Source organism: Mobula birostris, chromosome 9 (genome assembly GCF_030028105.1).
Source record: "Mobula birostris isolate sMobBir1 chromosome 9, sMobBir1.hap1, whole genome shotgun sequence".
Classification (NCBI taxonomy): domain Eukaryota; kingdom Metazoa; phylum Chordata; class Chondrichthyes; order Myliobatiformes; family Myliobatidae; genus Mobula; species Mobula birostris.
The window spans coordinates 31,741,142-31,755,139 of record NC_092378.1 but is presented as its reverse complement, the minus strand read 5'-3'; the positions used below and the strand labels follow the sequence as shown (position 1 = coordinate 31,755,139).

At 42.8% G+C, this 13,998-nt stretch overlaps 1 protein-coding gene across 1 annotated transcript; it reads right to left on the bottom strand.

The window, feature by feature from the left end:
• Nucleotides 1-1,774: 1,774 nt before the first annotated feature.
• tmem121b (transmembrane protein 121B) lies at nt 1,775-2,948 on the bottom strand. The gene has a single exon (XM_072269299.1). It carries the CDS (start codon nt 2,946-2,948, stop codon nt 1,797-1,799), a length of 1,152 nt encoding a protein of 383 aa, XP_072125400.1. The 3' UTR covers nt 1,775-1,796.
• Nucleotides 2,949-13,998: the final 11,050 nt, after the last annotated feature.

The window sequence follows — 13,998 nt, the reverse complement described above, 5'->3', positions numbered from 1 at the left end:
TAAATCCTGAGATCCACACACTTCAGTAATCTCTCATAATATCATACCCTTTCACTTTCAGTGTTGTGCACATTTAATCTAGGTTTCTTTGTTCCCGATGGGTGTGTCAATTATTCTATATAGTTTCATCCTTTCTATCAAAATACATTATATAACAAAATTTGAGATTATTTAATCATTTTCAGTGCACAAATGTAAAGGAGAAACCTTTGTGCTGCATTATAGTTTTCTGAATTAAATTTTGTTTACCAGCTGTCTGCCCATTCAGCCAGATTACCAATATCTTGTGCTCTATTACCACCTTCCATTCTACAAAGCTTCCTGTTATTAGGAAATCTAGAAATCCTGCACACAATTAATTTTAAAAAAGACCCCTGTATAACACTACTACCTTTCATGCTACAGACTGAAAAACAGCCATTTACCTCAACTGGCTGCTTTTTTAAAAATCTTTTAAGTCAGTTTCCCATCTGTGATGCTGGTGACCCTTAAATTCAGTGGGTTTGTTTTACAAAATCCCAATTATCAAATTCTTTAACCCAAGTTAATTACACAAACAAATGAAAACAAATTTATTTACATCCTTAAAAGGACAAAGCACAAATTTATGAACATTCAATACTAATTGCAAAACACTGTACAAATATAAATAGACTTCCTTCTGAACATATTATTCTGACTTCAATACAAAAACACTACAATCACTGATGCTAATTACAATTAGGTTATTTAAAATAAGGTTCCAAATTCTATAAGGCTTTTTTCTGTTTTTTTTTTCTTAGTGCTCATAGGGGGAAATCTAAAATTATATAATTATAAATTTGAAATGAACTTTTCTGTATTTAATCGGTCGCAATTGACATCAAAATTTCCTGATTTTCATTTTCTGTCCAATAAAAGAATTCTTCCCACTTTAATACTCTGAAGTTGATCCAGTTGTAATCGCACCCTAATATTTCAAATCTAAGGCAGGTCCACAAATCGGTAATTAATTAATATAATGTGTATCCCTGCTCCCATCTTTTTCAGTCAAATTTTATTTATCCTGAAACAACAAATTTCAAGACATATGCCAACGATATTAAATCTGATTCTGGGTCAGTATTCTTTCCAGTGGTAAGTGCTCTTAAATGTATTTACTAGATAAGCTATTATTTCAGGTCTTATCAGTGCAAATGATTGGTGTCTGTTCTAACTAGATAATTAATTTCTAGAAAAAGCACAGTGGAGCTAATAGACAACATGTTTCTCTTTATCCCTGTAATTACGGGGCCTATTTGTAACCGACGTTCATTGTTCTATGGTAGCAGATCCATTCAAAAATGCCTAAAATAAATACTGTGTAAGCAGTAACCTGTCAGAATTTATCTGCAGTGGATTAGAATATAAATTAAATTATGTCTAGATAAACCTTGAATCTTGGCATCTGCTTCATCATGTTGAATTGCTGGGAGTGGTTTAAAACTGAAGTTTAGAAGTGGAGCACTTCGGAAGTTGCCTACGGTTATTTGACGTCTTCTGTACAATTCAGGTTTTAAAGCCCCGTGGTTCGTGATGCAAAGAACCAATTAGAATTCAAGCGAAAGTTTAAAAAAAGGAATCAGTCTGGCGGAGCGTAGAACTGATTCAGATACAGTAATGCGTTTCTCACATACAACCTGTGCAGAAGCGAATACAAGACCAATAGAAACTGATACGCAAACACTCAAAAAGCATCCGTTAATACAGGTACAAAATAATTTACAAAATAATTTTTTAAAATCCCACAGGCTGGGCTTGATGAGATACTGTTGCTGTTAGGATTGGGCAGCTACGGCCAATGTGTTCACGTATCCGTGGGCGCACATCTCATTCTCCGAGATGCAATGTGTGAACTGCATGGGTGGGCTCGAGTATCTGTGGACACGTCTCAGGACGCAACATCTCTCCAGCACCTCGGCACAATCACAACACAACCAAAAGACATTCTTGAACAGAAATACTGAAACTTGTTGGTCATAAATAAAGACCAAAAAGCACCTGACCACCAAGAGAGGGGCATTCACCGCATAGCTGGACAGGAAGCGGAACACGACGCATTTGTAATCCAGCTGCAATGAATTGAGTTCATAGAGCCAGAGAACCGGGATGGAAAAGGAAACGAAGTAGACCGTGGTGACCGTGTACTTGAGGTACACGTTGGGGATCTGACCCGCCAGCACCAGCTCCATCAGAGTGAAGCTGTCCAGGAGGTCGAGGCAGGTGCGGCTGTAATAGTTCTGGGCCCGGTGGCTACTGTGGCAGCTCAGGTCTTCGGTCACCGAGTTCAGCAGCGTGTAGAGCAGGGGCACCGATGACATAACCACGATTTTAAAGCCGGTGGTGCCCAGAGGAACTTTGAGCTCAATGAGGTCGAGGATAGATGTCTCCAGGATGAGCACCATCTTGGGCGTGCAGGCGATGACATAAATGAGCCAGGCTAGGTAGGCGAAGGCGAACTGTCCCGGGGCTGCCTTCTCCCGCGCCGCCCCCCGCCTGGCGTGCTTGATGAAGAAGATGAGCCAGCCGGCCAGCACCACGAGGTCGGTGGCGATCCAGGAGCACCAGTACAGGTCGGTGAAAATAATCAGGTAGAAATCGAAAAGCCCACCCTGGCAGAGCAGGAGCAGGAGGCAGAGGCCCTTGTAGAGCAGCGTCCGGCTTGCGGCGGGCGGCGCCGAGCTGCTGGTGCAGTCGGACGGGTTGTGCACCAGCTCCCCTGAAGTGATGATGAAGGCTGGACGCGCTTTGATGTTGGAAGCGGCGCCGACCTCTCGGCCGAGGCTGGCGGTCGAGGTCTGGGAGTTCCTCCTGAACGAACTGTTCCTGATGAAAAGGGACTCGTTTTCTCCCGCCCGGAGATTACCCTCCGCTATTGGGGCTGCTCCGGCGGCCGAGCGAGAGCCCTCACCGCCGGCCGCAGCGCTCATTGTCTCCCCTTGAAAGGCTTTCCTCGCGGGCGGCTCGGTACTGATCAGGCAGAGGCGGGCGGATCCCAAGTACAGGGATGGATTTGCAGGAGAGGGACTGCTCCTGGTTCACCCTGTAGGGGTAAACACCGTATCCAGGTTTAAAACACTCCAATACATTAACTACATTACTGTCCAGGAAAGTAGAGCGCACTTACAGTGTTACACTATCTCCCGAACAAATGCCGAGCTTCGGTCAACCATGGCAAGACCAAACGCAGATGCAGGAAATTCGAAACAAAATAGAAAATGTTGGGAATATTCGGTAGGTTACCCAGTTCTAATGAAAGGCCACGTGCAACGTGAACTCTGTCTCCCTCACCTCACTTTCTGCTTGACCTGCTGAATATTTGTAATATTTTGTTTTTATTTCCGTCAACTGCTAGTCGTTTTCATACGTTTGCCCTCATGGTTTTGAGACTAGTGGTAAGCATCCTTACCGATGTACAGTACTTACTACTGCACACTGCTTCTTGTGCAAACTCCATAACGAAATACATCTGAGTAGTCAAACAAATACGTTGAAAATATTGGCTTCACTTTTGTTATTTTCTCCTATGCCATGGGGTTCAGTTTATTCAACCGGGAATGCAACCCCCCTGTATAACCACTGGAAAAAAAACTCTTGTGTGACATTTGTGAAGGACTTCTGGCTTTCTTGTTTGGATTCTCCGCTATTGTATTTATAAAAGGAGTATTTAAAACAACTTTTTCGAAAGTAAATAATACGATCTGCAGTTTCAAATACTCCATAACTAAGATGCAATGTGAAAATTAGATATTCTCTTGTGGTCAAAGGAACATAAGAAATAGCTGGAGTGGGCCATCCGGCTCGTCGAGCCTCCGTGCCAGTCAATAAAATCATGGCTGATCTGGCCATGGACTCATCTCCACCTACCTGCCTTTCCCCGATAAGCCTTAATTATCCTACTCTGCAAAACTCTATCCAATCTTGTTTTAAATATACTTACTGAGGTAGCCTCCACTGCGTCACTGGGCAGAGAATTCCACAGATTCACCACTCTCTGGGAAAAGCAGTTCCTTCTCATCTCTATCCTAAATCTACTCCCACGAACCTTGAAGGTATGTTCCCTGGTTCTAGTCTCATCTACCGATGGAAACAACTTTCCTGCCTCAATCCTATCTATCCCTTTCATAATTTTATATGTTTCTATAAGATCTCCTCTCATTCTTCTGAATTCCAGCGAGTACAGTCCCAGGCGACTCAATCTCTCCTAGTAGTCTAACCCCCTCATCTCTGGAATCAACCTGGTGAACCTCCTCTGCACTGCCTCCAAAGCCAGTATATCTGTCCTCAAGTGAGGAGACCAGAACTCACGCAGTACTCCAGGTGCCGTCATGGGACTGCAGGGAGAAAGTAGTCAATGTTTATCTGAGTAACCAGCATTATGCAGTTAGATCTTTCCATCTATTGGATTTGCAAGCATTACTTTGCTTGTTATACATTAGCAACCTGATGAAGGTGTAGCAATTATTCTTTTGGAGGTTATAGATGAAACAGAACTAGGCAATTTGGTACGCAGTGTCTGAGACTTTAGGAATAGGGAGTCAGCAAAGCACAGAAGGATGCCATTCACCAACTTAAGTCTCTATAAACTTTTTGTAAGTGTAATGTATATAACCATTGGCCTGGATGTTTCAATGCCCCTTTCTGAAAGTGACTATGGAATTTGCCTCAATTAGCTGTGCCAACCTACTTAAACCTCCTTCAAGTTCAATCTAACTGTTCCCTCCTACACAGCTCATAACCCTGTATTTTTCTTATATCCATGTTCAATAATCAGATATTTCCATTTAATATCAGAGTACATATACAATATACAACCTGAAATTCTTACTCTCCACTTAAACCCAAAGAATGAATGACAGAAAAAAGACACAAGAACCCCAAATCCTCCTGCCTCCTCCCACGCACAAGCATCAGCAAGCCCCATCAACCCTTCCCACTCCCCTAAGAGTCCCTTAAATGTCCCCCATGTATTAGCCTCGATCACATCTCCAACAGTGTGTTTCAGCCACAAAGCACTCCCTGTGTAAAATAACACAACGTCTGACATCTCCACCGAACTTCCATCCACTAACCTGAAAAGGACATCCTCTGGCATCAGTCATTGCAGCCCTGGGGAAAAAAGGCACTGGCTGTCCACTCCATCTATCTCTCTCAAAATTTTACACATCTCTATCAAGACACATTTCATCTCATTCTCGGAAGGAGGTGGCAGCTTTAGAGAGGGTGCAGAGAAGGTTTACCAGGGTTAGAGCTCTGGAGCAAAGGAGGATGAGAGGTGTACAAGATGATAAGAGGCATAGATCAAGGGGGGAAATGGCTAATATAAGGGAACATAATTTTAAGGTGATTGGAAGAAAGTATCGGGGGAATAGCAGAGGTGAAGTTTTTGCACTGAGAGAAGTAGATGCATGGAGTGCTTTGCCAGGTGTTGGTGGTATAGGCAGATACATTAGGAACATTGAAGAAATTCTTAGATAGGCACATTGATGGTAGAAAATGCAGGGCTGTGCAGGAGGGAAGGGTTAGCTTGATCTTAGAGTGGGTTAAAAGTTTGGCACAACTTTGCCTGTAATTGTGCTATAGTATTCTATGTTCTCATCCTCTATTGTTGCAAAAAGCAAAGTCCTTGCTCACTCAACTGTTTCTCGTAAGACATGCTCTCTCATCTAGGCAGTATCTTGGTAAATCTACTTTGCATCCTCTCCATCCTCATTCTTCCTATAATAAGTTGACTAAAACTGAACTTCAAGTGTGGTCTGACGAGTGTTTTATTGAGCTGTGACATAACCTTGTGCTCTTGAACTCCTTGACTAATGAAGGTAACTACAAATTAAGCTTTCTTAAACACCTTATCAACGTGTAGCAACTTTGAGGGATCTATAGACCTGGACCCCAAGGTCCCCTTGTTCCTCCATACTACTAAGAATTTTGCCATTAACCTTCCAAAGTACATCACCTCAGACTTTCCTAGATTGAACACCATGTGCCGTTTCTCCACTCTGCTGTCTATCCTGTCTCTATTTCATTGTAACTTTCGACAACCTTAAACACTACAAACAACATCACCATCCACCATGTTAGCTGGAAACCTATTGACCCACCCTTCCACTTTGTCATCCAAGTTATTTATAAAACTCACAAAAAATATGGGACCAAGAGCAGATTCCTGACCTCCAGGCAGAATATGTTCCATCAGGATATGCACCTCTGTATTCTCTGAGCAAGCCAACTCCAAATCCGTTTCCATGGACCCAATGCCTCATGACTTTCTGAATGAGTCTACCACAGGGAACTTTGTCACATGATTTACTAAAATCCATTTTTCACTACATCTCCTGCTCTTCCTTCATCAACTTGCTTTGAAATCTCCTCAAAAAGACTCAGTTAGGCTCATGAGGACCTGCCCCTCACAAAACCATGTGATTATCCCTAATAAGGCTATGCTTCTCCAAATGCTAATAAATCCTGTCCCAAAGAGCCTCTCTAGTAGTTTACCCACCATTGATGTAAGACTGGTCTATAATTCCCAGAATAATCCTTGTATATATCCTTTATATGTCTTGTTTGTATATTTTTAAAAAGTAGTTTTCAATGAATTATGTTCTTTTCATAAATCAATTTAAATTACCCTCCAGTTTTCAACGCATAAACAATGGACTTTCGTAAACATACTGACTGACTTCTCAAACATATCTGCTGCAAAAACAATCCCACTTCTTCCAACTAAACAAGTAATTTCAGCCATGCACCTCTGACCCCATTGTAGTAGACCCTGTCTACATGCTTTCCAAGCACTTCACATCCTCCCTGATGGCCGGAATTGAAAACATTTCTTCAGCTGCTGTCGAACCAGTGCTTGATAAACTTTTAAAATAATTTCCTTGTGTTTGTGTCGTATGTATTTATAAAGCCCATAATCCTGTTTTGCCTGGCTGTTCCAACTTAATCACATAACCCAAAGATGGGTTAAATAGCTACTGTGAACTCTGGTTTCATTAAGGCTTATGGCAGAAATTGATATTGGTTTATTATTGTCACATGTACCAAGATACAGTAAAAAACTTCTCTTCTATACTGTTCATACAGATCAAATTATTACACAGTGTACGGTTTTTGTTTTACCTTGTTCTACCTCAATGCAGGATAAAGCATAAAATCTACGGAGAAAGTGCAGTAAAGTGCACGATCGTAACAAGGTAGATTGGGAGGTCAAGAGTCCATCTTATCGTATAAGAGATCCACTCAAAAGTCTGATAACAGCAAGACAGAAACTACCCTTGAGCATGGTGGTACGTGCTTTAAGGCTTTTGTATCATCTGCCTGGGAGAATGTCCTGGGTGAGTCGGGTCTTTGATTATGCCGAACAGGAGAAAATCTGCAGATGCTGGAAGTCTAAAGCAACACACACAAAATGCTGGAGGAACTCAGCAGGCCAGGCAGCATCTATGGAAAAGAGTAAACAGTCAACGTTTCAGGCCGAGGACGTTCTTCAGACCTGAGAGAGAAGGTGGGGGAAGAGGGGGAGATGTCTGAATTAAGAGGTAGGGGGAGGGGAAAGAGGCTAGGTGATAGGTGAGGCCAGGTGAGTGGGAAAGTTGAAGGGCTGGAGACGAAGCAGGAGCACCGAACAGAATAGACAACCCCAGCAGTTCACAGGTGAAGTGATGCCTCACCTGGGAGGTCTGTTTGGGGCCCTGAATAGAGGTGAGGAAGGAGGTGAATGGACAGGTGTAGCAGTTAGGCCACTTGCAAGGATAAGTACCTGAAGGGAGATCTGTAGGGAGGGACAAATAGACAAAGGAATTGTGGAGGGAGCAATCCTTGTAGAAAGCCAGGGGGTGGAGGGTGGAGTTAAAGATATGTTTAGTGTTGGGGTCCCTTTGGAGATGGCAGAAGCTGCGGAGGATAATGTGTTGGATACAGAGGCTGATGAGAGGTGATGGGTAAAGGGCAATAAGGACCTTATCACTATTACAACACTGGGAAGAGGGGTGAGTGGAGATGTACAGGAAACGGAGGAGATGCTGGCTGGTTTACTGAGGCAGTAAGAAGTGTAAACAAAGTCCATAGAGGGGAGGCTGACTTCTGTGATGTACTGAGCTGTGTCCATAACTCTGCAATTCCTTGTTGCCTCTGCAGCTGCAGTACAATGCAATACGTAATAATAGAGACAATTTTGAATTATATTAAGTATATATGTAATATTAAATAGCTAAATTAGTGTAAAAAATCAAAAAGTAGTGAGGTTCAATGTCTATTCAGAAATTGGATGGCAGAAGGGAAGAAGCTGTTCCTGAATTGTTGAGTGTGTGCCTACAGACTCCTGTATTTCCTTCCAGATGGTAACAGTAAGAACAGTGCATGCCCTGGGTTTAAAGTTTAAAGTAAAATTTATTATCAGAGTACATACATGTCACCATATATACAACCCCGAGATTCCTTTTGCTCCAGGCATACTTAGCAAATCTATAGAACGGTAACTGTAAACAGGATGAAGAACAAACTGTGCAAATGCAAATATAAATAAATAGCAATAAATAATGAGAGCATGAGATAACAAGATAAATAGTCCTTACAGTGCAATCATTGATGGTGGGAACACCAGAAATAGAATGAGTGTCATTATCCCCTTTTGTTCAAGAGCCTGATGGTTGAGGCTGTCCTTGAACATGGTGATGCAAGTCCTGACGGCAGCAGCAAGAAAAGTGCATGGCCTGGGTGGTGAGGATGATGGATGCTGCTTTTCTATGGCAACGTTTCATGTAGGTGTGCTGAATGATTAGGGGGCTTTATCCGTGATGTTCCCGTACCAGGTCGTAATGCAGCCAGTCTGCACACTTTCCACTACTCATCTATAGAAGATTGCCAAGGCTTTTGATGACATGCCAAATCTCCGCAGACTCCTGAGGAAGTAGAGTCGCTATTGTGCTTTCTTTGTAATTATATTTTTATGATGGGTCCAGGACAGGTCCTCTGAGATAGTGGCATCCAGGAATTTAAAGTTACTGACCCTCTCCACCTCTCAACCTCTGACTACTGACTCATAGACCTCTGGTTTCCCTCTCCTGAAGTCTACAATCAGTTCCTTGGACTTGTTGACATTGAGTGAGGGGTTGTTGTTATTACACCATTCAGCCAAGATTCAGTCTCCCTCCTGTATGCTGATTCATCACCACCTTTGATTTGACCCACAACAGTGGTGTCATCAGCAAACATATATGGTGTTGGAGCTGTACTTAGTGACACAGTTGTAGGTGTAAAATAAGTAGAGCAGGGGGCTTAAGCACACATCCATATGGTGCTCCTGGGCTGATGGAGATTGTGGAGATGTTTTTGCCAATCCGATCTGACTGGGGTCTGCAAGTGAGGAAATCCGGGATCCAATTGCACAAGGGGGTATTGAGGCCCAGGGTGATGGGGGTCCTTAATGATGGACGCCACCTTTTAGAGGCTTCGCTCCTTGAAGATGTCCTGGATACTACGGAGGCTCGTGCCCATGATGGAGCTGACTAAGCTCAATACGCTATGCAGCTTATTATTTCATCCTATACTGTAGCCCCCTACCCCCATACAGACAGTGATAAAGCCAGTTAGAATGCTCTCCCTGGTACAGTTGCAGAAATGTGTGTGTCTTTGGTGACTTACCAAAACTCCTCAAACTCCTAATGAAATATAGCCGCTGTTGAACCTTCTTTGTAGCTGCATCGATATGTTGGGCCCAGGATAGATCCTCAGAGACACTGATACCTAAGAGCTTGAAATTGCTCATTCTTTCCACTTCTGACCCCTCGATGAGGACTGGTGTGTGTTCTGCCATCTTACTCTTTCAGAAGTTCACAATCAGTTCTGTGCTGTGGCACCACTCAACTTGTGTGCCTATGAGAACATACTGTACATACCCTTATCAAGAGCTGTGCAAGAGCAAAGGAACAATTCTGAATGAGGTTGGAGGCTGAGATGGTTGCATGTCAACTCTGGCAGGGTTTGCATGCTATTACTTCTTACAAAGTGAAACCTAACATCATGAATGGGCTGTGACGCTTCACTCCCAGATGAGCTCAATGCCCTTTATGCACACTTTGAAAGGGGAAATAAAACTACAGCTATAAGCATCTGGGGACCCTGTGATCTCTGTCTTGGAGGCCAACATCAGACTGGCCCGATGGATTACCTGGTAGGGCTCTGAAAACCTGTGCCAAACAACTGGCAGGGGTGTTCAAGGACATTTTTAATCTCTCATCGCTACAATTGTAAGTTCCAACCTCCTTCAAAAGGGCAACAATCATTTCAGTGCCCAGGAAGAGCAGAGTGAGCTGCCTTAATGACTATAGTCTAGTAGCACTCACATCTACGGTGTTTTGAGAGGTTGGTTATGGCTAGAATTCGCTCTTGTTTCAATAAGGACCTGGACCCACTGCAATTTGCCTATTGTCATAATAGGTCTATGGCAGACATGATCCCGTTGGCTCTTCACGCAGCCTTAGACCACTGGACAATACAAATTCCTATACCAATACAAATGATCAGCATTTAACACAACCCTTCCTATAGCTCTGATTGAAAACCTCCAAAGCCCAGGCCTTGGTACCTCCCTCTGCAACTGGATGCTCAACTTCCTAACTGGAAGACCATCACCTGCGGATTAGAAATAACATCCCCACCTCGCTGACAATCAACACTGGCACACCACAGGAATGTGTGCTGAGCCCACTGCTCAATTCTCTCTACACCCACCACTGCATGGTTAGCCACAGCTCAAACACTATCTATAAATTTGCTGACAACACAACTATCATTGCTGGAATTTCAGATGGTGATAAGAGGGTGTACACGAGTGAGATGTATCAGCAAGTTGAGTAGGTCCCATTAAAAATTAAAGGAGTAATCTGTGTATAGAGTCAGACAATGTGGATGAGGTCTTATGTTAATACTTAAGGCTTTATTTATTAAGGAGAAGCAATAGTAGATGGGGAGTTCAGGGAGAGCTAATGATATTCCAGAATATGTTAGCAATAAGGAGGAGGATGTAATAGAGATCTTCAAGGAAATAAAGGAAGATGAATATCTGATGAGATGTATTGCAGGACGCAAGGACAGCTGGAGTCCCGTCAGTGATTTTTCATCTTTTCTAGTCATCAGTGAATACCGGAAGACTGGTGAATAACAAAGTTTATTTCTCTATTCAAGAATAGCTGCAGGGGTAAGCAGGTAGCAACAGGGCAGTAAGTCTTATATCAGTGGTGGGGGAAATGATTGGAAACAATTCTAAGGGACAAGGTTTATTTTCTCTTGGAAAGATAGGGATTGATAGTCAACATGAGTTTGTTGGTGGGAAATCCTCTAACTGGAATGTATGCTCTGGAATAATTTGAACTGTAGCAATTGGTGCAATGTTGTACGGCAGCCAGCCATAGGATAAGGATTTGATTTCCGCCGCTGTCTGTACATTCTTCTCAAGACTGTGTGGGTTTCTGCTGGTTGCTCCAATTTCTTCCCACATTCCAAAGATGTACGGTTAACATTAATGAGTTAAGGTTAATGAGTTGTGAGCATGCTACGCTGGTGCCGGAAGTGTGGCAACACTTGCAGGCTGCCCAGCACAATCCTCACTGACTTGATCTGACGCAAACAATGCATTTCACTCTGTTTCAATGTACATGTGACAATAAGGAGGTCCTTCATTTCCACTTCTCCCCCAACCATCACCAAGTTTCATTCTCCTCCAACTAATTCCATCTGATTTATATCTTGAAGTAAGTACATTGATGACAGCCAGCATGTGGTCTGCACATGCTTCAGCAAGACCTTTGACAACATCCCTTGTCAGCCACTGTTGCCTTTAATGGGATTTATAAGATTCAAGCGTGTTGTTCCTTTTCACACATCGGGTGGCATCTTGTGGTCATTTCCTTAGTGTTTCTCTGTTTTTTTTTAAATGAGGCTCAGTTGCTAGCCCAACCCTCAACCCAGCATGCAGGGAGCCAGCTGGATTCAAAGCTAGGCCCATTTGCCTCAAAATCTGGTGTTGATGTCACTACACCATAGGCCATCTATACCAGATGCAAAGCATGCTGGCAAATTGGATCTGGGGAGACATGATATGCCGGAATCTGAAGCAAAGAAATTAGTGGAGGAACTCAGTTGGTTAGGCAGTATCTGTCAAGCCAAAGGGATAGTAAATGTTTCAGTCTGAGACCCTGCATCAAGACTGAGAGGGTCAAGGCGAGATAGCCGATGTGAAGAGGTGAGAAATGAGGCAGGGACTAGCAAGCAATTGGTAGAACCAGATGAGCAGGGAGATGGAGGTGGGTAGAAGAGGGGGCAAGTGATGCATGGAAGGCAATGTGGAACAAGGGAGATGGGCAGATGGAATTAGTTGGAGGAGAATGAAACTTGGTGATAGTTGGGGGAGAAGTGGAAATGAAGCACCACAGGAAGTGTGGGTTACCTTAAGTTTGAAAATTCAATGCTTATAGCCTTGGATTGTAGACTACCCAGCTGGAATATGAGGTATTTTTCTTCGAGTTTATATTTGGCCTCACCTGGCACTGGAGGGGGCTGAGGACCGACAGGTCAGTATGGCGATGGGCAAGGGAGTTCAAAGTGATGTGATAACCAGCAGTCAGTCTGGATGTTGTGAACCTCTCCAGCATCATTTTCCACCAATCCAATATCCGCTCTTGCCTCTCTTTTACTCTTTATATATACTCCTTTAAAAACCCTTGGTATCCTTTCATATTATTGGCTAGCTAGACTGTATTTCATCTTTTCTTTCCTTATTGCCTTTTTTGTTGCCTTCTGTTGCTTTTAAAGGCTTCCCATCCTCTAACTTCCCACCATTTTTCACTATATGATATGCCCTCATTTGCTTTTATGCTGTCTTTGACTTCAGTTATCAGCCATGTTTGCCTCATCCTCCCCTTAGAATACTACTTCATCTTGGGGATGTATTTATGCTGTGCCTTCTGAATTGTCCCCAGAACTCCAATCATTGCTGTTCTGCTGTCATCCCTGCTGGTGTCCCCTTCCAGTCAACTTCGGTGAACTCCCTTCTCATGCCTCTGTAGTTCCCTTTACTCCACTGTAATACTGATACATCCGATTTTAGCTTCTCCCTCTCAAACTGCATGGTAAATTCTAACATGTAATGATCACTGTCTCCCAAGGATTCTGTTACCTTAAGTTCCTTAATCAAATCTGGTCCATTACACAACATCCAATCCAGAATTTCCTTTTCCCTAGTGGGTTCAACCACAAGCTGTTCTAAAAAGCCATCTCATAGGTAGTCTACAAATTCCTACTCTTGGATCCAGAGCCACACGATTTTCCCCAATCTACCTGCATATTGAAATTCCCCATGACCATTGGGACTTTGTCCTTTTTACATGCTTTTTCTATCTCCTGTTATAATTTGTACCCCACATCCTGGCTACTATTTGGAGGCCTGTACATAATTCACATCAAGGTCCTTTTACCCTTGCAGTTCCTTACCTTTAACCATAAGGATTCTACATCCTCCGATGCTATGCACTTCTAAGGATTTGAGTTAATTTTTTTAAAACCAGAAGTGACCCCACCACTTCTGCCCACCTGTCTGTTTTTTCAATACAAAGTGTATCCCTGGATGTTAAACTCCTAACTTATCTTCTATCTGCCACGATTCAGTGAGGCTCACAACATCAAAATAAACAATTTCTAACTTCGCTACAAAGTCATCTATCTCATTTTGTATATTCTGTGCATTAAAATATAGCACCTTTAGTCCTCTGTTCATCACCCTTTTCTATTTTGTCTTCATGTTACCGAAAGTTATATTATCCTTTTCTAAACTTGCTGTATTTTTTATTGCAGAGACTTCTGTGACCCATTCCTTCTGCATTCCCCTTCACCTTTAATTTATTTTTACTTTTCCAAGCTGTTGAAATCACCTTCCTATTTACTTTAGAGCCCTTATCCACAGCCCTAGTTATGCAATTCACC

What these genes read in the sequence shown, in the direction of transcription:
- tmem121b (XM_072269299.1), bottom strand. Translation starts at nt 2,948, where the DNA reads ATGAGCGCTGCGGCCGGCGGTGAGGGCTCTCGCTCGGCCGCCGGAGCA.